The 24,582-nt window shown below is 35.5% G+C and overlaps 2 protein-coding genes and 1 long non-coding RNA gene across 4 annotated transcripts in view; 1 reads left to right on the plus strand and 2 right to left on the minus strand.

Moving 5' to 3' along the window:
- Window positions 1-14,322, minus strand: part of LOC110859108 (membralin) — a 31,982-nt gene extending 17,660 nt beyond the window's left edge. The window contains exons 1-11 of the mRNA XM_022107978.2: window positions 14,111-14,322; window positions 13,336-14,026; window positions 9,010-9,485; window positions 8,236-8,358; window positions 7,611-7,810; window positions 7,492-7,538; window positions 7,031-7,064; window positions 6,894-6,950; window positions 6,757-6,814; window positions 5,967-6,053; window positions 301-433 (exon numbers count right to left, since the gene is read on the minus strand). Coding sequence (XP_021963670.1) covers window positions 301-433; window positions 5,967-6,053; window positions 6,757-6,814; window positions 6,894-6,950; window positions 7,031-7,064; window positions 7,492-7,538; window positions 7,611-7,810; window positions 8,236-8,358; window positions 9,010-9,485; window positions 13,336-13,958 — 1,838 coding nt within the window. The 5' untranslated portion in view covers window positions 13,959-14,026; window positions 14,111-14,322. The remainder of the gene's footprint in view (window positions 1-300; window positions 434-5,966; window positions 6,054-6,756; window positions 6,815-6,893; window positions 6,951-7,030; window positions 7,065-7,491; window positions 7,539-7,610; window positions 7,811-8,235; window positions 8,359-9,009; window positions 9,486-13,335; window positions 14,027-14,110) is intronic.
- Window positions 14,323-15,067: 745 nt separating this feature from the next.
- On the plus strand, window positions 15,068-17,432 carry LOC110859148. Of its 2 annotated transcripts, XM_035859214.1 has the most exons (7): window positions 15,068-15,204; window positions 15,352-15,420; window positions 15,547-15,637; window positions 15,762-15,847; window positions 15,953-16,066; window positions 16,399-16,592; window positions 17,031-17,432. In XM_035859214.1, the coding sequence occupies exons 5-7, from the start codon at window positions 15,969-15,971 to the stop codon at window positions 17,261-17,263; spliced, it is 525 nt and encodes a 174-aa protein (XP_035715107.1). In that variant the 5' UTR covers window positions 15,068-15,204; window positions 15,352-15,420; window positions 15,547-15,637; window positions 15,762-15,847; window positions 15,953-15,968; the 3' UTR covers window positions 17,264-17,432. The 2 variants fall into 2 exon arrangements, with proteins under 2 accessions (XP_035715107.1, XP_035715108.1); XM_035859215.1 differs by lacking the exon at window positions 15,547-15,637.
- Window positions 17,433-23,801: 6,369 nt separating this feature from the next.
- On the minus strand, window positions 23,802-24,074 carry LOC118438646. The gene is made up of 2 exons (XR_004836966.1): window positions 23,986-24,074; window positions 23,802-23,861 (listed from the first exon to the last, which is right to left on the minus strand). It is a non-coding gene; the product is annotated as an uncharacterized LOC118438646 (long non-coding RNA).
- Between the last annotated feature and the right edge of the window lie 508 nt (window positions 24,075-24,582).

Consider the following 24,582-nt stretch of genomic DNA (forward strand, 5'->3'; position numbering starts at 1 on the left):
GAAGAAACGTCGAGTAAAATAAGTAAAAATAGTTTAATTTTGGCCACTTTTCTCCAAATTTTGCAAGAAAATTATTGCGGCAAAACTGTGCATCAGAAAGTTGCAAATGTCAATACTACTGACAATGATTACATAATTCTGGATATGTAACCAGGTTTTTATAATAAAATGACAGCTAAAAAAATAAGAAAACAAGCCTAATTTTTCCCACTTTTCGCCTAATTTTATCCGAAACTTGCACCAAAACTACCTTTAAAGAGGACATAAAATTTTAAAAGTTAATTATTTGGATAAACTCACCTGACCCAGAACGTCTTTGTTATGCTGGTATGGCTGCAAACGGCGTCGTACTGATCGGCAATCCAGACAATCAAGATGACGTAAAAAGCGGTCGAACTATCGTTAAAAAACTCCGACATGATTGCTTCCATCCCTGCAAATGAGATAAAAATAAGGCTTTCATTAATACAAATTATTGCGACACATTACAAAAATACGATAAAAATAGCATCTCCGTTAATAAAAATTATGAAAATTAGAAGGGGACAAAAATACGACAGGGGCCAACGCAGTCATTTCTTCAAATTATGTAAATTACGGAGACATATTAACAAAATACGATCAAAATCGCTTTTCCGTTAATCCTAATATATCGCATTGCATTAATTAATTTGCATATTACAAAAATACAACGAAGGAGCAAGAGTCATGTAAATAGCATTTCCGTTAATACAAATATATCGCATTAATATGCAAATTACTGCAAAAATACGACAGGGGGCAAGAGTCATGTCTTCCCGTAATCCTAAAACGACGAGCCATTAGTAAATATGTATGTATGTACATGAATGAATGAATGAAGACGAATGAAGAGAGAGAATTCAAATTCATCCCAGAATCCAGAACAAATAAGAGAGAGAGAGACAACGAAATAATTAAGTGAACAGACAGGCGAGTGAGTGAGTGAGTGAGATCTCATCTAAAACTAAGTTATCCCTTTTACTTTAGTTTTCGAGGAGAAAGTGAATGAAATTCTACTCTCTGGACTGCACAGTGGGGCTGATCGGTGAAATTCTGGACAAAATTAGTCGTAAAATGCCCCGTGCCTAAAATTCCTTAAAAAATCTAACAAAAAAGAATTAGATGCTATTTATAACCTGATAAAAAAATGCAAGGTCAATTTTTTTTTAATTTTGTAATTTTAGTGTTAACAAAAAGTAAAATTTGGGTCAATTATTGTACCACTTTTAAATTTCTTTGGACATTCTAAATCCGTGGGTGGGATTTGAAACGTGTAAACTGGGGAAAAACCCGGCTTTCCACCGTAAAAAATTTGTCAACAAGGGTAATAAAAATTTGAAGGACTTTGTTTGTGGGGGGGAACAAGAGATAAAAATGTGGGGACCATTTTTTGAGGGGAAAATAACAAATCAAAATTTGGGGGATCTTTTATATTGGAGAAATCATGAGATCAAAATTTGAAGGATTTTTTAAGAGAACAAAAATTGAGACTAACTTTGTCCCAGGTTTTGTCCAGAATTTGTACGATTTTTCCCTCCGTGCGCTGGTCTCTGGTCGTGTCGTTCATTTTGAATTGCAAAACAAAGTCTTAAGTCACCTCACAGCGGGACCCTTCATCCATCTCGATTCTCCATAAATAGGAGAACACGCGTCTAATTCTATTCTCATTTCCTCTCTCTTTCTTTCTCCACTTTCTTTCATGTCACGCTGTTCTCGTCGTCCTCCTTTCTCCTCTCTCCTCGTGTTAAAACAACACGAGGAGAAGGAGGATTGTCGTACCGTCTTTGTCGAGTCGGTAGGTGTCCAAACTCCAAGTCAGGATTAGATGGAGAGAGTAATTAATTGAATAAGGAAAATGAAAGGGAATCAGGCTGCAGTGCAGTGGGCGAGGAGAGGAAAATGGAGAAGAAAAGGAAAGAGAGACCAAGGGGGTAGGGGGTTAAACGGATCCGATTACATGTCTGGGAATGAAAATATCTCTTGATTTTTTGGGAATCATGACATTTTTGGGGAAATTTTTCTACGGGAAAGATGACATTTGTGGATACCTAGGGGGCAGGGGGTTAAAGGGATCCTATTACATGTCTGGAAATGAAAATATGTCTTGCTGCCTGTAGATTCTTTGAGAATTATTGCATTTTTGGGAAAAATTGTGCCATTTTGTGGAAAAATCTAGGGGAAAGGGGGTTAAACGAATCCGATTAAACTCCGTTTCAAGCTGTCTGAGTTCACCGCCTTGAGGACATTACATTACATTATCCGAATGAGCCGAATTATTTTATTATTTTACATCACTTATTTTAATTCTGGCGTAGAAATCACACGAAATTGAATAATTTAAACACCAAAATAAAAATAAGTGGTCTCAAATAATAAAATAATTCGGCTCATTCGGATAATGTAATGTAATGTCCTCAAGGCGGTGAACTCAGACAGCTTGAAACGGAGTTTACATGTCTGGGAGTGAAAATATCTCTTGATTTTTTGGGAATCATGACATTTTTGGGGAAATTTTTCTACGGGAAAGATGACATTTGTGGATACCTAGGGGGCAGGGGGGTTACACGGATCCTATTCCATGCGCCTATGTACTATCCCCGTACTTAGGCTTTGCACCTCATTTGCATAAATCTCAATAGCCCATTTTCGGCGATACGAGCTTTCCATGTTGAATAAACTCTATGGCTCTCGCGAATGCGTTAAAATATGCAAATGAGGTGCAAGGGCTGAGTGCGAGGATGGTATGTTTACATATGCTGTATGTATGAAAATATCTGCTTACAGTTGATTTTTTGGTTATCGTTACATTTCTGGGGAAAATTTTCTACGGGAAAATTATATTTTTTACAAATGTTTTTATATATCGTTATATATTTCCGCTATTATTTGAAGAATACGTAAAACATTTACATATTTTTTTCAAAATATATAAATTTTTGTAAATATTTCAACGACATGAGAGGATTTTTTTTGTCAAAGAAATTGGATAAAAAAATCCACAGTATGAAATTCAAGAATATAAATTGTTAGAAAACTCTTATTTTTCGTACGTATTTCGTAAATATTTTGGCATTTCTTTCATAAGTATTAAGTACGTGTTTCAGTGATTTTTCGCAAACACAAACATATCCCCCCTCCCGTAAAACAGGAATTTTTTTTGGTAATGATTACATTTTTGTTGGAAATTTTCCACACAAAAAAAACAACATTTCATGAAATACCATCGATTTAAAACTGTCGAACTTATACGCCAATTTACGTAGGCCTGGTACATATAAATAAATACTTGCAGAAACGAAATCTGATTCCAGCAATTTTGTTACATATCTACATTTCTGTAGGAAATTTCCTACCGGAAAAAAACGGAGCGAGCGAGACTTCATGGAATCAAACCACTCGACTCGAACAAAAGGATAATGAGAGCACTTGAGACAGAAACGCGTAGTTAACTAACTAAGGCAAACAACAAGCTCCATGATGATTTCATGATCCGTCTCTAGTACCAGGAATCAGGAAGGATAATAATTTAAGGGACAAGAGACCCACAAATTGTACAGACAGAGATGATTCAAACGAGTGCAAGCTGCATGCATGGGCAGATTTCCGACCAAAATCTACCCGCCCACTAACCAAGGGAAAGGGACAATACTCGGCTAATTCAAATTCAAGGCTTCAAAGGGAAGATCTATGTATGAAGATGAGCATTACGTAGTAATTTACATGTATTCACATGTAATTGCGTACCACTTAATTTTCTCCATTCTCTACGCTGCCCACGAGCAAAAGCCAACCCATTAAATGCAATCCAACCCCAAATCAGGGCTCATTACGTGTCAAGTTGAAACAAACTCGTATGTAATATGAGTGATATTTATAACCCTGATCTATTTCAGAAATGAAAATCTTATTCAAATTCAGGACAAAAAATATAGTGCAACAATCCCGTCTAATTTCAGTTATCAGTGCAAATAAATGTGCAACGGGCGACAAAAAAAACCAGAACTGACAAACAGAGATACATAGCTGCATTCCGTAAAAATGTGCAAGTTCAAGAGACAGACAACAAGTAAAAAGGTCGACAAATTACACAAAAAAGGGACTAACAGAGTAAAAATGTGCAAGTTCAAGAGACAACCGGGACTAACAACAAGTAAAACGGGCAACAAATTACACAAATAAGCCGGACTAAGAGACAGACCTCTGCATTTTTACGACGTGAAATGATTCCCATCTAATCTCATCCAATTCCATTCCACGAGAGAGATCAATTCAATTCGACAATTTCGACACCCATCCGTCCATCCATCCCATGTCTATTCTCGAACATATGTCCACATTATGAGCCCATCCCCTCCATCTGCACTTCATGAGAGTCAAGTGGAGAAAGCATATGTATGGTTTAGGCAATTACGTACGTTACGTCGCCTCATAGTCACAAAAACTATTCACTTTTATTACCTGGTGTGCTGGGCAGATGGAAAAAGCCAGGAGAAATGAAATCTCATCCCAAAACCCACCAGATGCAATGCAATGCACTACACTTAACTAACATGAATAAATTACTACATGTGATGATAATAGAGTACTTTTGTCGCAAGTCGCAAGTTTTCTTCGGCAATCAAAGTAATTGAAATTAGAGATTTGTCTGGAAGGGACATACATACATGATATACACACGTTGGTGAAAGTAAAGGAAATTCTCGCCCTGAGAAAAATCTCGGTTATTAGCAAAATGAAAATGGAGATTGTTCTTCCACGAACGAGGATGGAAAAATACTTTTTCTCTTCGAGGTAAAAGTACCTGCTAAATTCAAGAGGGATTTATGTACACCCGGTTTTATTCAGAGGTACAATTATGTATCAGAGGGTGTATATGTATTCACGAAAAATCGCTAAAATTGGTATTTAATCTTAACCCTTTAACGTGTATGATTAACGACAAGAAAATGCATTAAATCGGGGACACTATAAGTATGCTGTGGTCATGGCGCGGGAGGAGAAATTCAGGAGTTTTTAATAAAACTCGAAAAACTGAAAAATCAAAAATTTAACATTGCGTTGTATAGGGAAATATCCAAATTTTTGGGAAGAAAATCTTCAAATTTAGCATTGTGTTGGCATAGGAGAAATCCCTCAAAATTGCAACAAATTTTAGGTCGCGGAGAGAAAATGGTGAAAATCAATGACCTCCTAGAAACGACAATTGTCGTCCTTCCGCGCCATGACCACGATTTTTCAGGACGACTTTTGTCGTACTCCCGAATTAAACCATTTCTTATAAAACGACTATTGTCGTCGCTACAGTTTAAAGGGTTAACGAAATATGTACAAAAAAAAAATAAAAATTAGAATATTAGAAAAATTTTTTACTTTTGACTTTAATACACTGAAGGCCGAATGAACCGAACTGAAGGCCGAATTTTATGTGGCCGAATTTCTTTGAGAAAAAGATCGTTTCACACCGTTGAACTATTTTCAAACTGTTTGCAATAAAAAAAAAGTATGTAAAAGATTTACGTAGTTTTCAAAAAATAGCGGAAATATTTATAAAACCTAGAAAAATGTTTTGAAACTTTTGTGACCTATGCGAGTTAGGGAACACACCCGCAATACATATCCACCCTCTGACAATTATGCTAGGATTTGTACTGCTTTTCAACCTGCGGCAATCCGACAAAGGCTCAGATATTGAATTACTTTGTACAATTTGGGATGACATTCTTCCCGTAAAAAAAACCAAGTAGTTGTAAAATTGAAAAATGATTGGTGTCCAAAAAACGATTTTAAGGTAGTGAAAGTTCCTAAATTTTAACATGATTTTAGTCCAAGAAATTCAAAAAATTTCATAGAAAAAATAACTCAAGTAGTGAAAGTTCACAAATTTGAGAATGGTTTCATAAATTTTAGACTGATTTTAGTCCAAGAAACAAAAAATCGACACGTACCTACGAGTGCGAGAATAACGGTGAATAATGGAGCGGCCGGGATATGTATGGCTCCCGCCGCACCCTCAATGTTGTTCAGCAAGTCGACTGAAAGAAGAAAATCACAATAAAAATTCAGCCATTCATCAATGTCACGTGTAATCAGGGAAAGCAAGCAGCAGGAACAAATTTGTTTCCGCTTCGACTTTCACCAGCAGCCAGACCTCATCACAATTCAGACTGGAAAGAAGAATATGTAACAAGTTTCGTTCCTTGGATGGCTAGTTTTAGCCAAAAGGGAGGAATTGGATAGGATAAATTATTATACGGGCACTCGCTTCTTGCGCCAATATTATAAATAGTTTAACTATGGCGCAAGTGTGAACGCGTAGCTGGATATTTAACATGACACTCGATGACTCATGACCAAAATGGTCAAAATCTACACATTTTAAATCATTTCTCCACTCTGGGAATTTATTTTACAATTCTGGACGACGAATTTGTAGTGAGTGAGTTGATTAATGGAATGGCGTTGAGTTTTTTAAGGCAGTTTCGACGAGTTCCAATTTTTCTGAAGGTTTCTTAAATATGAGATCTTTAAAAAGATTGATCCTTTGATCCTTTAAAAAGTATCAAAGTCTGGAGTATACAGTTTTTTAAATTTGCAACGACCTGCTCTACAAATTTTAAAATGAATTCCCAGAGCGGATAAATGATTTTAAAATGTGCTGGTTTTTGACGATTTTGGCGACGATTCGTCGAGTCCTATTAAAAAAAACAATAGAAGTATGTAAGATAAGAAACTTACCAATAAAGACGAAAATTTGATGGTGCGAGTACCGGAGAAGCATGGAAATTGAAACGGTCTGTAAAAAATGGGACAGAATTTTAGTAACAGGAATTATCATCTCATAGTAAATAGATTGACCATGGTTAAGAACTTACAAAAACTAGCATGATCAGCAAAGCAGGAATGTAAGATGTTCGAGCCATCCACATCGGCTATACGAAATTTTAAATAAGATAACCAATTAAATTGTATAAACGTATTATGAACTACTATATATACTGGGCAAACTTACCACGAAGCGAAATTGTTCCCCGGTCACGACGTTTCTGTAAATTAATTATTTACCGTATGTATAAAATTAGGAATTACAAAAATCAAGAGTGGACAAAATACTGCGAAAATTGAGCCCGTTCTTCCCAGGGGTTGGATTCTCGGGGCTGTTAAGTACACCCACAGAATCTACGTGGAGAACACGAAAATATTGAAAACTATAGGTTTTCCAAAGAAATTAACTTTTTATTGCTGTTAAAACGCTATATTTTTTAAAAAATCGTGAAAACAATGTATTTTGGCAGTGATAAAAAGTTAATTTGTTTAAAAAATCCGTATTTTATAGTGACTGCTGCATTCTACACATAGATTTTCTTATTTTTGTGGGTGTAACAGCATGGTAAATCCGAACCTTGCTCAAAATACCGTATTTTGACATGTACTTTGCCCACCAATTTTCAGGGCTTGATAATAAAATCATACCTCAAGTAACCCTTATTTTCTTCGGTTTCGGCCAGATTTTTGATGCTCTAAAATAAAACACAAATATTTATTTACGTTTGATCCATATGTTCATTGTTTAATGTTTCTTTAAACCTTACCGACATCAGAATATCATCATAACCCAAAATATTTTCGAGTACGAAGAGACTAAAGTAATCGCCAAAGCAGGTTTCCTTGCTGGGATCGAGGACCACGAGCTTTACAGGAATTCCCAGTTTTTGCCTCGTGTCGGGAGAGAGACGGAGGAATCCGTACTCCAAAGCGTATTCGACAATGTATGCTTGCTCCTGGATCCACACTATTTTTAAAAACACAACATTTTAGTTAACAAATGTCGTCAAAATTAACGTAGGGCTCGATGCCGCATCGTCAAAATCAGCAAATTTGAAATCATTTCTCTCCTCTGGGAATTTATTTTAAAATTCTGGACGACGAATTTGTGGAACAGGGAGTTGCTAATTTTGTAAAAATATACACTCCAGATTTTGACCGCTTTTGAAGGAGGAGATCTCAAGTTTAAGAAACCTTCACAAAAATTGGAACTCGTCGAAACTGGCCAAACAAAACTCACCCCCATTCCATTAATCCACTCAATGACTACAAATTTGTCGTTCAGAATTTTAAAATAAATTCCCAGAGCGGAGAAATGATTACAAATTTGGTGATTTGGGTGGTAATTAATCGAGTCCCACGTATTTAAGTATGGTTCAGAAACATATTTACCAGAGTTTGAAAACATCTCGTAATCGGTGACACTGGAATTTAATAATTTGTCATCTTCAATATGCTTCTCTTGCAGCTTCATGATTTCGATCTCTTCCGGAGTCTTGTTGAAATATGGGGAATCTGAAATAGATAATTAATATATTAATTAATTATTTGACTTATCATAGAACTATCCCAAAAATCCGTAAGGTTTTCGACTTTTTTCATAATTTTTCCACTTTTGTAATAAATTTGTCGACTTTTTAGTGAATTAGTTCATTTCTTAGATTAAGGTTCTTGTCACGAAAAAAATTGCAACTTTTTCAACTTATTCGCAAACTTGCTCATAATTTTTTCTTATTTTATCTGCAATATTTACTAAAATATATTAAAGTTTTGAGCACTATTTACAAAAGAAAACTATAAAAATATAAATTGTTGAACATTTTTACTTTCGTTTTTAATAGATTTGATGCTTAAATCGTCAACATGGTCAAATTATTTGCAGAACTTAACTATTTAAAAAATGGCTATTTTGTATGACTACAAAGCCAGAACTCAAAGTTTGTGCACAGAAATAATATAATTATTTAATCCAGATTTTGGGTACTTGAAATTGAAGTGAATATCGTAAAATTGTTCTCCTCTTTGGATGTAAATATCTGTGTCAAACGTGCCCACTGGGAGATCGTGTCTTTCGCAAATGTCATCCTAATTAAATTTTTCATCCATTCACACTAATTTGGTCAAAATGGGAGAGCATCCGCTGGGAAATGTGTTCATTAAACGTACCCGGATTGTTAACGTCAATATGTTCATATCCTTCCGAGCCTCCCCCTGCCCCCGTGGAACTACTGCCCTCTCCACTCGCCGTGATGGGGATTGAGGGGGAAATTCCGTCTATGTCAGCTTCAGCAATGCTACTCCGCTCCTCGTCGCCTTCTGCGGCTTGCACGAGAATATCGTCCTCCAATTCGGCCGCGCTTCGATTTTGGCTTGGATCAATTTCGTCATGCTTCTTATTCGCTTCGGATTCGTCGACGACGTCGCCGTTTTCTGGACTATTTCCGCCAGGCGTAAGTGTGCTGGAAGGCGGAGAAGAATCCGTCGTCGTTGTGGATGACGCCCCAGCCCCCGAACTGTGTCTGGGAGGTTCTGTGTCAACGGAGGAAGTTGGGATGACCTTGTCGGTGGTTTGGGTGGATGTGTCCCCGGTGACGGAGGCATAAATGTCGCCCGCGGTGGAGACGACTTTGTCCAAGATGGCGCTAAAAGTTAAAGTTAAAGCAGAAGAATTTAGTTTAAATGTCAAGTCAACAATTATGCGATTATTTTAACGGTGGGTGCGATTTATGTGTTAAATAGTTCCCACAAAATGTGACCCCTCAAAAAAATTTGGAGAATCTCTGTTAACGTAGAACTGAATGACTCGTCGCCAAAATCAGCATATTTTTAATCATTTCTCGGTTCAGGGAATCTATTTTAAAATTCTGGACGATAAATTTATAGAGCAGGTCGTTGCTAATTTTTTATAACATATACACTCCACTTCAGAGTTTGACACTTTTTGAAGGAGGAGATGTCAAGTTTAAGAAACCTTCAGAAAACTTGTAACTTAGCGAACCTGGCTGAAAATCAAAACATTTGTAATCATTACCTCCACGATTGCTTGACTTTTAGTGCCTAGTTACCCTTAACGGTTACGACAAATGGTCGAGTTACAAATAAAATAGTTATTTTTAAAATCATTGGTGTCTGAAGTCCATCTCACAGACACCAACTACTTTGACCTTTAATAACTTTTGAATGGACAGACATAGAGACTTAATTCTGAAAGATGAAATCATCGTAATTTTTAGCTTGATTTTTTAAGCTGAAAATCTCCAGCCTTTATGTAGCCCGAGTCAGACTGCGGTTATTGGTCAAACCAAACATTTTCAATGAAATTTTATTGTACCAAATACATTTAAACTTGTGGGGTGCATATTTTTTTTAAATCTGTCCAGCCATTTTGTCTATCGTGTTCCGGAAGGACATATGGTTCGATAAGAACTGACTGAGGCTAAAAAGAAAGCAACTTTGCGGGGCCTTTAGATTGCATTATTCACTGATTCTAAGAGCAGGACTCGTAACGAACATGTGCATATATTTTATTTTTGGCATAAACCATTACAAAACACGAACTTAATAAACTCTGAAATTTTTTCCTATTTTAATTCATATTGTTACATTAGGAGCCATTACCAACTTTTCTATCAAATTTCTGCTCGATGTGACGAATTTGAAAAATTGGTATGGGTCATCCCATGGGGTCTGCCCAGATGAAAATACTTTCAATTCATACTCTTCCATTAGTAGCCATTAGCAATCCCCACAAAAATTTCAGCTCTATTGGATGAGTTTTAGATGTCGGTATGGCCGTAGGGTGACCATCCGTCCCGGTTTAGCCGGGACATGTCCCGCTTTCCAAACCCTGTCCCGGCGTCCCGAAAATGTCCCGGTTTTGATAAAGTGTCCCGGTTTTTTAAATCAACGGGAAAAATTAAATTATTTCACTTTTTCGCCAAAATATTGATGAAAAAGTATATTTTAGTACATAAATACTAGTAACATCCATGTAATATTTACTTAATTTCCTTTCCTGGCTCATTCTCAAAATTCGGTGATATTTGAATCGCCAAGCACTAGATATTATGGCAAATTTTTTCGCCAGGAACTAGATATTATGGCAAATCTTTTCGCCAAGCACTAGATATTATGGAAAAATGTTTTGCCCAAAAAATGTCCCGGTTTTAGTCAGGACAAATATGGTCCCCTAGGTATGGGTCACTCCCTAGGGTCCATCCAGATATAAATTTTTACAATTTTACTTTAAATTTTTTCAGTAGAAACCATTATCAACCTCTGTACCGAATTTCACCTTTCTACGACGATTTTGCAATTTCTATACATAATACCCGACAAACTTATATGACCCCCACCGGTCAACCACTTGTTTCGCTTATCTTTGAACTTAACTCCTCATTTGACCCATACTGCATGCGTGCAAAATTTCAACTCAATCGGATTAGTTTTACAACAGTTATCGCAAGACGGACAGACGGACGTGACGAGTACATAAGCCCTGACTCGGGCTGCACACTGGAGATTTTAAGTTTACTATTCGAAATAGTACCCTCTAGATTTTCAGCTTAAAAAATCAAGTTAAAAATTACGATGATTTTATCCTAAATAATTAAGTCTCTATGTCTGCCCATTCAAAAGTTATTAAGGGTCAAAGTAGTTGGAGACTCAAACGCCATTTTTGAACCAACGATTTAAAAACCTACAGTGCAGACTGCATATAGCCCGAGTCAGGGACATAGTCCCTGAATCAATAAGTCACAGCCCACTTCTAATTTTTTTCCGACCGACATAATATCACCAACTTCCGTGTTGTGGATGGTTAAAAGTTTGTTAGATAGTTTCTACTATTTGGTACCAAATTTTTGAATTAGTTACAAATCATGTGCCTTGACCACCATGACCAGTGGGCTTCTTTAACATCATGAAGTTCTAAGCTGTATGCATGTACAGTGGTTTTCACTTTTTCAGCCTCCATATCAAATTTCAGCTCAATATAACGATTTTGAAAAATCAGTATGGGTCACCCGATAGGGTCACTCTGGTTGCACTTTGCTCACTTTTAACTTCATATTCTTTAATTAGAAGCCATTAAGTATCATTGTGCCGGATTCCATCTTTTTAAAGCAATTTCTAAAAATCGGTATGGGTCACCCCATAGGGTCGCTCCTGATAACAATTTTACCAATATCATATCATATTCTTTCATTAAACCCCATAAGCAACCTCTCCACCAAATTTCAGTTCGATATGATGGTTTTTAAAAATCGGTATGGGTCACCCCATAGGGTCGCTCAAGATGAAAATTTTTCCAACTTGAAGTCATTTTTATCTAGTAGGAGCCATTAGCAACCTCTGTGCCAAATTTCAGCTTTCTACGACAATTTTGAAATTTTGGTGCATAAGACCCCACCCACTCCGATGACCCCCACCGGTCAATCACTGGACCGATTTCGCCCATCTTCGAACTCGTTTCCTAATTTTGTCCAATATGCATGTGGTAAAAATTTCAAGTCAATCGGTTCAGCCGTTTTGGCTCTATCGTGCCGGACAGACAGACAGACGGACGGACATGACGGTTCCATAAGCCCTGACTCGGGCTAAAAATGAATATTTTATTTGTAACTCGACCATTTGCCGCAACCGGGAGACGCGTTACCTAGATACTTAAGGGCCTGGGGGAAGTTGCTTAGAAATCACGTCAACTTTGACGATAAAATTCAGCAATGCACAAGAGGGCAGATTTTTTAAATTATGTTTAATGCGTTAATCATATCTTTAGATTTTACTTGAGTTTTTTTTGACGATCTGCCCTCTTGTGCAGTGGAGATATTTGGTCGTAAAGTGAGGACAAATTGGCTTAGAATTGCCAAATTAATGGCAGGAATTGCATTTTGAGTATCCATGGAACAAAAGAAACAACTTTTTTCAAAAACTTGAGGGACTTGAGGGAAACTTTTTCAAAAGCAGTGACAAAACCAAAGCTTTTGAACGTGAGTGTCCCATAGAAACGGTGTCAATTAATTGTGGTCGTAACCTAACAGAGCGATAATAATCTTGGGGCCCTGGCAATTATTGTTGCTAACATAAAATCAAGTAAATCTTCCCCCGGGCCCTTAAGGTCAAGCAATCGTGCATTACCTCTGCTCTGGGAATTTATTTTAATATTCTAGACCACAAATTTGCAGTCAGTAATGGAATTAATGGCGGTGAGTTTTTTTAGCCAGTTTCGATGAGTTCCAATTTTTCAGAAGGCTTCTTAACCTTGAGATCTCCTCCTTCTAAAAGTGTCAAAATCTGGAGTGCATATTTTAAAAAAAAATGCAACTCCCTTCTCTGTAAATTCACCGTCAAGAGCTTTAAAATAAATTCTCAGAGAAGAAAAACGATTAAAAATGTGCTCATTTTGGCGACGAGTCCTACGTTATTCCGTTTACTAAACAAAAACACCAGAAATCGCACCCACACTTCAAACTTTCAAAATATCCAACTCACGAATCCGCCGTCATCATCATTGAAAAGAACTCGTCCGTATACTGCACAAACTGTGACGATGTCGCTCGTTGCCGCATCCTCTCCTCTTTTCCGTACGACTTCATCAAATCGTATCCTTCATTATTGTACGTGATTTCCACCCTCAACACCCCATTTTTCGGCCAGGAATCCTTATACTCGGTCAGACACGTGGTCGGCGATCGCGTATACACGATGTGAATATATCCCAAAATAAAGAGCAAAATTATGGATTGCATTAGCAGTAGAAATTCTAACGCTCGGCGTATATTTTTCGGACATGTTCTCGCGTAGATGAGCGAAACACGGAAAAACAGGGCTAAAAAGAGGCGATCCCTCATTTGAAAGAGATTCTGCGTTTGTTGTGGAACCTCGCCGGCGTTATTGTTCGTCGCGGGGGGAACGTTGGTGCCCCCCGACGAGCCGCCTAAATTGGTACGATTTGAGGAGGGAAGTTGATGCTGGGTGGCTCTAACGGTTGCAGTGACGCCGAATCGAATCGTGGGCGTGGAAGGGGCTGGCCGACCAGCGGTAGCAGCATTTGGCGGGGATGGTTCGGCAGGAGGGGGGATAAATTGGGGAGGTTCTGTGTTTGGAGTAGACATTTTTGGAGTTGAATAGATGGATGTGAAATGAAGGATAGTTTTAGTGGGGCATTTCTTATTTATGTTTCCTGGAATAAAAAATATGGAAATAAATTTTATGGGGAAAGTTATGATTAATAAAATTACGATTTTATTAGTTTGATTAATTTTACCTTCGACTTGATCTTCGTTACAAATTCGATAGAATTTATAACTTTTTTTTACTCCGTGTTGCTCAAAAAATTGATAAAATCTCTTCCAAATTCATTCGATTTACTGATGGAAGCACGGCTGAATTTCGGAATTATTTAGAGAAGATAATCACGTGATGATCCTTATCCAGATTGATTTGGAAGTAAATTGATGATTAATTACAAGTTGCGGACTCTGTAATTAAGCAATAATGAGCAAAATATTGGTAAATTATGAATTAAACAGCATATTTACTGAATTCAACAAAGTTACTTTTTTGTCCGTGCTCAAACGAACGATGTAAAAAATTGGAAACAAACAACGCAGTTTTTCCGCATTAACTATTTACACTTGCCTTATCTTCACTCTATTATGTATCCTTCTTATCATTTGATGACCACCAAACACCAAACCAGCCGAAAGAAAGAGAAACTTTGAACTTTGATGAGGATAAAGGAAGAAGAAAATTTCTGAAATAAATAAAAATCAAGGGCATCAAACTCCCGAATTATCAAACTAATTCACTTCACATCATCACGCCATAATATCGTCTTGTCACTTATCGCAATTACTTAATTACAATTATTTTCTATTTGTTATTATGATTTTTAAGGGGAAAAAACAATTTTTTTCCTTACCGGTCCTTCAATTCGCGAAAAATAACGAAATTACGAAACAGAAATAAATTAAACCATTTCAAATTTTAAGGAGTACGTTTTTATTATTATTTTGAAATTAAGGGGACAAGAACAGACGTGATTTTTGTCACCAATTCTCAAAAAATTCACTCACTGCTGATGTTCATTGCATTGGCAGTAATAGAATAGCACCACCACCGTCTCCACTTTATTACTACGTTGTATATAGGGGCACCTACTTTGCATAGGAGCCAGCCACCACCACCACTACGATTGCACGTCTCAACGTGTAATCGTATAAAATGAACGTTCGTTCTACGATGCGTTCTCAGTGTTCGGAAAGCGAGCAGGGGAACGACATCAATTTTTGTGTCCAGTCCCAGCGACCACAGTTTTTGTCCAGGGAGACAATTTTTTGGATTCTTTGGGAAAGTGAGGTAAGTTTTGTGGGGGCAGGGGGTGGGGGGGCTTATCGTAAACTGTTTGAAAGTAGTGGGGACTTTTAAGTTTATGAAATTTGTATGAATTGTGCATATTTTATTTTATTGTTTTGTTTACACTTTAAATTGCTTTTTTTATTTCAGGGAGGAACAGCCGTTTGAGATTATTCTTGTCGAACGAGACAATTGTTTCGTCAACTTTACGAAAGTCAGGTGAGTTTTTTGGGGGTTTGTTTACGGGAGAAAGTAATGTTTGAATGATAGCAGGGGTCATTTTTTGAATGAAATTTGACATTTTAATTGGTTTGTTTACATTTAATTAAATTGTTGCTATTTCAGGGTTAGGAAGGACAGCCGTTTAAATTGAGATTCTTCTTGTCCAGTGAGACGAGGACTTTTTTTATTGTTTCGTCACCTGTACGAAAGTCAGGTAAGTTTTTTGGGGGTTTTTGTTTACGAGAGAAAGTAATGTTTGAAAGCAGGGGTCATTTTTTGAATGCAATTTGGCATTTTAATTGGTTTGTTTACATTTAATTAAATTGTTTTTATTTCAGGGTTAGGAAGGACAGCCGTTTGAGATTATTCTTGTCCAGTGAGACGAGGACTTTTTTTATTGTTTCGTCACCTTTACGAAAGTCCGGTAAGTTGTTTGAATTTATTTTTAAACGAGTGTGAAGAAAGTGGTCATTTATTTTTTTACTGAAATTTTGATGCATTTTAAATGTATTTATTTTTTTTATTTCAGGACACCCGTTTGAGTCATGGCTGGTCCTGCGAAGTCTCCTTTCCACCCCAATTTCCGTCTTGCGGAGGGAGAGAAGCTCGTCCAGTGTCCGTACGACAAGTCCCATTGGATTATGTAAGCTAATTAATTAATTCTAAATTTAATCATGCAGATTAATGTAATTAATTATAGTTGTATAGTAATGATTATCACGTGGTTTTAATTTTAATCTAATTAATTAATTAATTATTAGTGTCATTACCGGCGAAAGTTGGGTGACAAGGGGACATTGCCCCCAAGAAATTAAGCAAAATCATATCATGCCCATGTTAACAAGTCCCTTCTCTTCCAATCAATGCCCCCATTTGTCCCCTCAATTTCCGTCGCTACTGATTAGTTTAGTTGCATTTGCATATTAATGATTATCACGTGATTCTAATTTTTGTCATATTTTTTGTATTTTGCAGTGACTCGAGGGCTTTCACCCACTATTACAAATGTAAGAGGAACTACGTCAAGAGGATGAAGGGTCTCGGACTGGATCCGGTCGTGGTGGGATGTCGCTTCGACTGCGGGATGCAAGTCTTGCGCCCAGAGTTGGAAAATCACGAGAAAATATGTGATCTGAAACCACCATACACAGACGAGGAGCATCTACACGGTAAGTTTAATGGAGGTGAAGTTTTGCAAGAAATGAGAAACGGAGCTCAATCTGCACACTCTCAGCGTGATTTTGAGCAAATTAGTGTAAATCGATGGCAAATTTGATTAGTATGCAATTTGCGAAAGACATGATCTCCCAATGGGCACGTTTGGCAGAGATATTTGCATCCGGAGAGGAGAAAACGCGTTATAAAGTCGACAAATTTTACATTCTACAAATTTACTGGGCGTTTTCTCCTCTTCTGATGCAAATATCTCGGCCAATCGAACCCATTGAGAGATCGTGTCTTCACAAATTTCATCGCAACTAAATTTGTGATCGATTAACACTAATTTGCTCAAAATCTCAGAGTAGATCTCCATTATTAAATGTTTGTCATGATTTTAATCAAATAATTACTAAATTTAATTAATATTTTTAATTAATTAATTGCAGATGCAGACACTGTCTCTCGCGCGAGGAAGCTTTGGGCCGAGGAACGGGCGGAAATTGACGCCGAAACGTTCAAGAAGCCTGAGAAGACGGCCGAGGAGGCGAAGGCGGCACGCGCGCGGGTCGTCCGTCCCTACGACGAGAACGACTACAGCGACGAGGATGAGGAGGATTGGGGTCGCGAAGCGGACGCTGCTGGACGGCCAACCTTTTCGCTAATGCCGGCCCTCTACTAATTCTCGTCGTCCTTCTCCATAAAAAATTTACGATGTTGTAATTCTATGGAATTACACAAATTCTTTTTTTTTGTTTTGTTTTGTTTTGTTCCGTCCCTTCTGGATGTCTCGTTTTTTGTATTTTTGTATATTCCGAGAATATAAAAACTATATAGATTTTTTGTCAAAACACAGTGTTTTGTTGATTTTGTTTCATCATCATTATGCGGGCAAGGTGCACGATTGACGTGGAAAAATTGGTGGAAGGAGATGGCAGCGAGAAAATGTAGGTTATCAATCATGATATGCATGCACTAATTAATCTTAAATTTTAAAATTCAGGAATGAGTAAAATGCTTTGTTAAAATAGAGTATTTTGAGCTGCGTCCTTCCCAGGGTTTAGATTTTCGGGGGCCGTTACACACTCAAAAAAAGACGAAAATCTACGTGGAGAAAGACAACAGTCAGACGAAAATATGGGTTTTGTGAAGAAATTTACTTTATATGGCTGTAAAAATACTTGAATTTCGAAAAATCCCGAAAATAATGCATTTTTAAAGCGATGAAAATTTAAATTTCTTCAGAAAACCTTTACTTTTTGACTGACCATTGTCTTCTCCATGCTGATTTTCGTCTTTTTGTGGGTGTAACTCCCCTAGAAATCCAGCCTCTGGGAAAAACGGAGATCAAAATGCTGCTGTATTTTGTGGAAATATTTTGGTAATTCCTCATAATTTGCATCTTAAACTTTCACGCAGGATAACCCTGCTGCATGGCGACGAAGATGGCGACGCCCTGTCGTCGACGCTGATGCTTCCCCTGTACCTCCTCGAGTCCACCTTTCTCGATACGCAGACGGCCCTGAAGCCCTCGTTGACTCGATACATCTTCTTTTCTGACCAAATTGTCAGCCTGGACGATGACCTTGAAAACGCATCCTCTCTCGCTTCCCGTTTGAAAGAGATGACCTTGTTGACCTCTGTGTTCAAAGAGTACCGCGTAAAACTGGATAAGCTGAGGACCGCCGTGAAGCGGAACATTGTCATGATGGCAGCCAATTCGAAAACGACGTGGGAACAGACAATGTCAAAGAGCGAAAAAGAGTGTAGAATTCGACTCTTTTGTCTGAAAAAGACGGCGAACGGGCTCAAAAATTTGGAGGATACGGTAGAATCAGCATTGCAAGATTGTGCCGGAATTCTACAGATTTTGAACAGAATTTGCAATAATTCTGACCGATGCAAAATTGGCAATGATATAATTGCTAAATAATTCTGGTTGCTTGTGAGGAAGATTTTGTAATTAATAAATGAGAGTGACGATTATAAATTAGTGCGAAGACGAGATTTTCAATTTCATAAGGCATTAAATTTTATTAGAGATAAGGAAATATCTTCTCCTGTTAGTTAGTAGTTAATCATGGCTTTGATCCATAAGACGGCATACAAATTGACAAAGAAACACATATTTTGATTAATTCTGACGCCATTTTCGTAAATATTAAAAATAGTGATGTCGGCGTAAATTTTTCATAGATATATTAGTGTGGTTGGTAGTTCGTTAGCATGTTTTAGTGAGTACACAAGTGAGTAAGTATTAAATACGTATGAAAAATATGCACAGAAAATCGTTACAAAGTCATATTTTGATTAATTTTGACGTCATTTTCAAAAATACTAAATAAATCGATTTTTTCACTGTTTTTTTTAAAATAGATCTTATTTGGATTAATTCTTGATTCACTTATATACAAAAAAAAAACATAATTCGCACTTTCGTAAATTTTGAAATTCAATTTCTTAATTTTTTTTGTACAAATCAAGTTAATAAGTGTGCATGCATGTTTGTAAACACATATGAGAAATATTTACCTAAAATTTGCATATTGACAAAAAATGGCTAAAAAATACAAATGTTGATTAATTTTCACGTCATTTTCGTAAATATTGAGTACGTGGATATATTACAGTATTTCTTTATAGATCCATAATTTTGTTGTGTTTCTATTTTTATAAATATGTAAATAACTACGTATGAAATAGGTATGCAAAATATCTGTCGAACGATCTGTCATGTCACAGACGTGTATTTATTTGTTATCATAATTGATTTGTTATCATAATTGATTTGTGCAGATTCGGTTTACACATAAATTCGTAAAATTCATGGGGTCGTTATTTTCCTAAATATTGAAATTCAGTTTCGTAATTTATTAGAGATATCCAATTGATTTTAAATGGTGCATGTGTTTTTAAACAGGTATGAGACAGATTTAGAAAAAAACACACATTGATTGACAAAAATAGCTAAAAATGAATATTTTGATTAATTTTGACGTCATTTTCATAAATATTGAATAGTTCGATACTTTCGTTTTTGAATAGATAAAACGTTTGCTTTCTTGGTGAGTATGTTTTTATGCAAAAATGCATAAAAAACGTGTATAAAACAGTCGTCGACTTGTCAAATCACATACGTATATTCATTTGTTATCATTAATTCGCTATTCACTTAAAAAAAATCATAATTTGAATGGGGTCGTCATTTTGGTAAATTTTGAAATTCAATTTCGTATTTTTTTTTATAAATATCGAATTTATAAGGGTATATGTTTGTAAACACTTTTGAAAAAAGATGCACTAGAAAATATACCGTTAACAAAAAAGGGGACTTAAGAACTCATACTTTGGTAAATTTTGAAGCCATTTTCATAAATATTTGAGACATAACTGTTTTAAAGTAGATTACCAGGTTGGATTCATGTTAATGTTTTTTTTTTTATGAAAATGCAAAAATATAGGAAAAAGTTGCACAATTATTTAGTATTAGAAATATTTATAGATTATAAATTATTATAAATTGACTTATCAATATTTGTTAAAAATCTTATATATTAGAGAATCTGATGTTATTTTTTGCACTATCACTTATATATTCACTTACATGAAATTATATTTGCATGGGGTCATCATTTTTTAAATTCAATTTTGTAATTTTTTATTGGTATCTAATTGAAAATTGAGAAGTGTGTATGCATGTTTTTAAAAAGATGTACCGAAAAATATACAGGTTGACTCTGGTTGACACAAAAAAATGGTAAAAACTGAAATTTTGATTGTTATTTGATTAAGATTTGATTAATTTTGACGTCATTTTCGTAAAGATTGAAATTCATAATTTCGTAATTTTCTAAAATATATATAAAAAAAATTGGCTGGAGAGCATGCTATTATGAAGGTGAACTAAATCCGTACAAAAAGATGTACGAAACAGGCATTAAACTGTCGCATCACAAACATATATAGGTCCTCATTTTCGAAAATTTTGAAATTCAATTTCTTATTTTTTTAAATAGATATCCAACTGATAAATACGTGTGCAAGCGTGGTTTTAAACGCGTATGAAAAAGTTATTATACAGATTGAAAAAAATACTGGCTAAAAACTTATTTTGATCAATTTGGCTGACATTTTTGTAAATATTAAAGTTCTATTTCTTAATTGTTTTAAGAAATATAAAATAGCTGAGGGAGCCTCTTTGTAATTATTCGATTTCGTAATTTTTAAATAGATAAATTTAATATAATAAATTTAATTGATTGATGAGGGTGCATGTTTATATGATATGTACATCCGTGTAAAAATGATGTACCACAAAATACAGATTAAGAAAAAATGAGTAAAATTTTGATTAATTTTGACGTCATTTCCGTTAGTACCGATCTTTAATTTCGCAATTATTTTTACAGATCTATTCAATCGATAAGTGTGGTTATACAGTCAATGGAACAAGTATAGGCACCACCCACACAAGCTACCTAAAATTGCCTATAACATTGGAATGCATTATCAAATTAGCATGAAACTTTGTACACATTTAGCAAATCTAATGCAGTGTTCGATTATAATCATGTTCCCGACTGAAATTATATAACCATAACGTTATTCTGATTTTGATACGAACACGTCAGGTTGGAATCTGCAAAAAGTATTGGCACCTTGTGTCTTAATTATTTGAGCGAAATTTTTATAACGATAAACCTCTGCCTTTTGTCACGGTAAGTTAATCAGATCACAAAATATAACTTTATCTGCTTCGTAAGTCCAGATTGGTATTGTCTAGAGCCAAAATTGCGACACCAAACGAGCTATTTTTGGCGGAGCGAGAAATAATCATGCCTCCTTCTTAAACAAGCTTGGATATCAAAAACTCAGACAGGAAACATGCTCCGTGATATTTACTATTCGAAATGTAGCCAAAGAACATGAAGCAATCATTTTAGTTCCTGCTTTCTTATGATCCGGCTAAAAAAGCCGCCTAATCCTAAAATCAACGGATTAATCAAGCAAATTATCACTCGAGATCGGAATATTTCAACCTCCAAAATCATGTTAAATTTGAGTACGAGCTGTGGGGTCAACAGATCATGCTATATGGTGATCAATAAAAAATCACGCCATGGGGTTTCAGGGTCCAGTTGCCCGAAAAACGCGAGGGTCCTCAAAACAAAGAAGCTCAATAAATTGGAATGGGGTAAATATCACCCTAAATAGACTTTCATTGAGTAAATAACGGTCTGCTGCTTCGACATAAGCCAGTATTAGTTATTTGGAGCCAATTGAATGGTCCAAGTCTGGCGGATGCCATAAAAGGCTCACAAAAACGAATATGTGCATATGGCAGTTAAACACAGCGTAGGATCGATTATGGTTTGGGGTTAAATGACTAGGTCGCGGCGTAGTTACCTGGTCATTATCGACGAAATCATGACCAAGGAGGTCTAAGTAATCATTACAAACCATAATTTGAAATCATTTGACAAAAACCTGACCTAGGAAAGAATTTCATATTCCAAAAATGCAGTGACCCCAAACATATAGCCAAATTAACTGTGCAAGTTTTTATAGACTGAAAAGATTAAGCTTCTTTCGTTGGCCGCTCAGTCTCCCGATATGATTTTGATTGTCCGGGTTGAGAAAAGAGGGACTGATGGGAAACCACTCGTCGAAAAACGAGCTTGTCAAAAGTTCGGAAGAAGTTTTGGCAGCCATATAGAAAAGCGTTATAAAGAAACTTGTCGAATCAATTCCACGGCCTATTTATGCTCTTATTGCGTCGAGGGGAGGTGCCACGTAACATTAGAAGAAGTGTGACGTAATAAAATTGGCAATTCTTCGATTTATAATTTTATAAGTTATAGGGTGCCAATACTTTTTACGGGTTAATTTTACATATTTTCCAACAAATTATTTAAAAACTGTGTTTATCCAATTTTAATCAATAAAACATGATTATAATCGAACACTACATTAAATTGGCTAAATGTGTACAAAGTTTCATGTTAATTTGATAATGCATTCCAAAGTTATAGGCAATTTTATTTAACTTGAGTGGGTGGTGCCTATACTTGTTCCACTGACTGTAAATGTATAAATCCATATTAAAAAGATGTACCAAAAAATTACACAGATGGACAAAAAATAGCTAAACCCCTAATTTTGACGCCATTTTTGGTAAATATGGAATAAACTCGTTTCTGTGCGATCTTTTTAAACAGATATGGTACCAATATTGGTTAAAATCGTGTTTACAGTACACTCTTAGAAATGGGGTTACGATTATGACCAAAAAGTAAACGTATGTGATTCTATCTCCCTGGTTATGAATTTGTCATCGAGTGGTTACAATTGTCACCGACTAATTATAACGTTTCACAGATTTGGTAATAAATTGTCACCAGAGCTAATAAATTTATAACCAGTTGATGACAAATTCATAACCAGGGGGGTAGAGTCACATACGTTTACTTTTTGGTTATAATCGTAACCCCATTTCTAAGAGTGTAGAAAACGATTTGCAAAATTGTGACGGAATTCTTCAGATTTTGAACAAGATTGGCAATAATTCCTATCTATACAAAATTGGTAATAATATAATTGCTAAATAATTCTGATTGATTTTAAGGAAGATTTTGTAATGAACAAATTATAAATTAGGTGGTGGTGATATTTTAAATATTTAGCAATCATAGATGTCAGTAATTTCTAATTATTTAGGGCATCACTTTATAAAGCAGTACATCAATTTTATCAATTTTTGATGATGTTTTTTTAGAAAAGGGTCTTGGTTTCAAAAAAAGAACTGGATGGTTCTAAATTGGGGGGGGGATACATATGTAATTAACAAAAAATAAGATTTAAAAATCATATTTTGACTAATTTTGACGCCATTTTCGTAAATAATGGAACTCATTTTCGTAATATTTTAAATAGGTATTTTTTTGTTGAGTATAGGTTTTATGATTATGCAAATAGGCATTAAAAAGATGTAAGAAAACATACAGATATTGTCAAAAAATATATAAGAAACTCATATTTTGATGCCATTTTCGTGAGGCAGCGATACTTGCGTATGTTTTCATAAATTCGCGAGTGAGTGGTTTAGTGAGTATGAAAATATGTATGACAAATATACACAGAAAAATGTACAGAAAATCGTTAAAAATCCATATTTTGATTAATTTTGACTTTTTATGAAAAGAAAACACTTTCAACCGATGTTGGATGTTTTTAATCACCAGTTGTGACCGGTTTCGCAATTTTTTAATGCTTCATCAGACCTTTTACAATCAAAAAATATTACAAAATTGTTAAAATTAAAATTAAAATTAGAATAAAATTAGAATAAAATTAGATGCTGCCATCAAGAGTAGAAATAAATCATAATATATAAATTTATATTACCTTTGGTGAGACTGAGTCTTTCATTTGTGTGTACAATTGAATAAATGTAATGTATTTCTTTCGTGGTTTGTACAAGACTGAGATAATAAATTACCTTTTCATACAATACTGTGCTAAGGAATTTATTTGCTTATAAGAGATTACAAAGTTTAGGCTATCAATAATATCACGATACTGTTTATTTGTGCTCATATCTTTCTCTGTCTCTATACCTTATGAGAGTATGTTTAAACTGATACATATTATTGTAAAATGGCATAACTATAAATGTTTTCTGTGTATCTCTGTTTTCTTTGATTTTACAGTTTTGGTATTTACATATTATTTCTGGGTAGTAATTCTGAAGAGAATGTAACACAAGTTTGGTTTTTGGTTGTAAAACTTCATGCCTGTTTTTTATTCTGACCTTTTCTATACATTCGTTTATCACTGTAATGGGATATCCTCTGCTTAAAAACTTTTTACATAACACCGTAAATTCTTTTTCACAGTCCTCTTTTCTAGAACATATTTTCTTAATGCGTAAAGCTTGACTGAATGGAATAGATTCCTTTAATGATTTTGGATGATTAGACTCGTAATTTAAAAAAAAATATT

Source organism: Folsomia candida, unplaced genomic scaffold (assembly GCF_002217175.1).
Source record: "Folsomia candida strain VU population unplaced genomic scaffold, ASM221717v1 Fcan01_Sc024, whole genome shotgun sequence".
In the NCBI taxonomy this organism is placed as follows: Eukaryota; Metazoa; Arthropoda; class Collembola; order Entomobryomorpha; family Isotomidae; genus Folsomia; species Folsomia candida.

Excerpts from the sequence above, each read along its gene's own strand:
- LOC110859148 (XM_035859214.1), top strand. The coding sequence starts at position 15,969 with ATGGCTGGTCCTGCGAAGTCTCCTTTCCACCCCAATTTCCGTCTTGCG. Across the intron at positions 16,067-16,398 it reads GACAAGTCCCATTGGATTAT|TGACTCGAGGGCTTTCACCC; the intron begins GTAAGCTAATTA and ends TGTATTTTGCAG. Across the intron at positions 16,593-17,030 it reads AGACGAGGAGCATCTACACG|ATGCAGACACTGTCTCTCGC; the intron begins GTAAGTTTAATG and ends AATTAATTGCAG.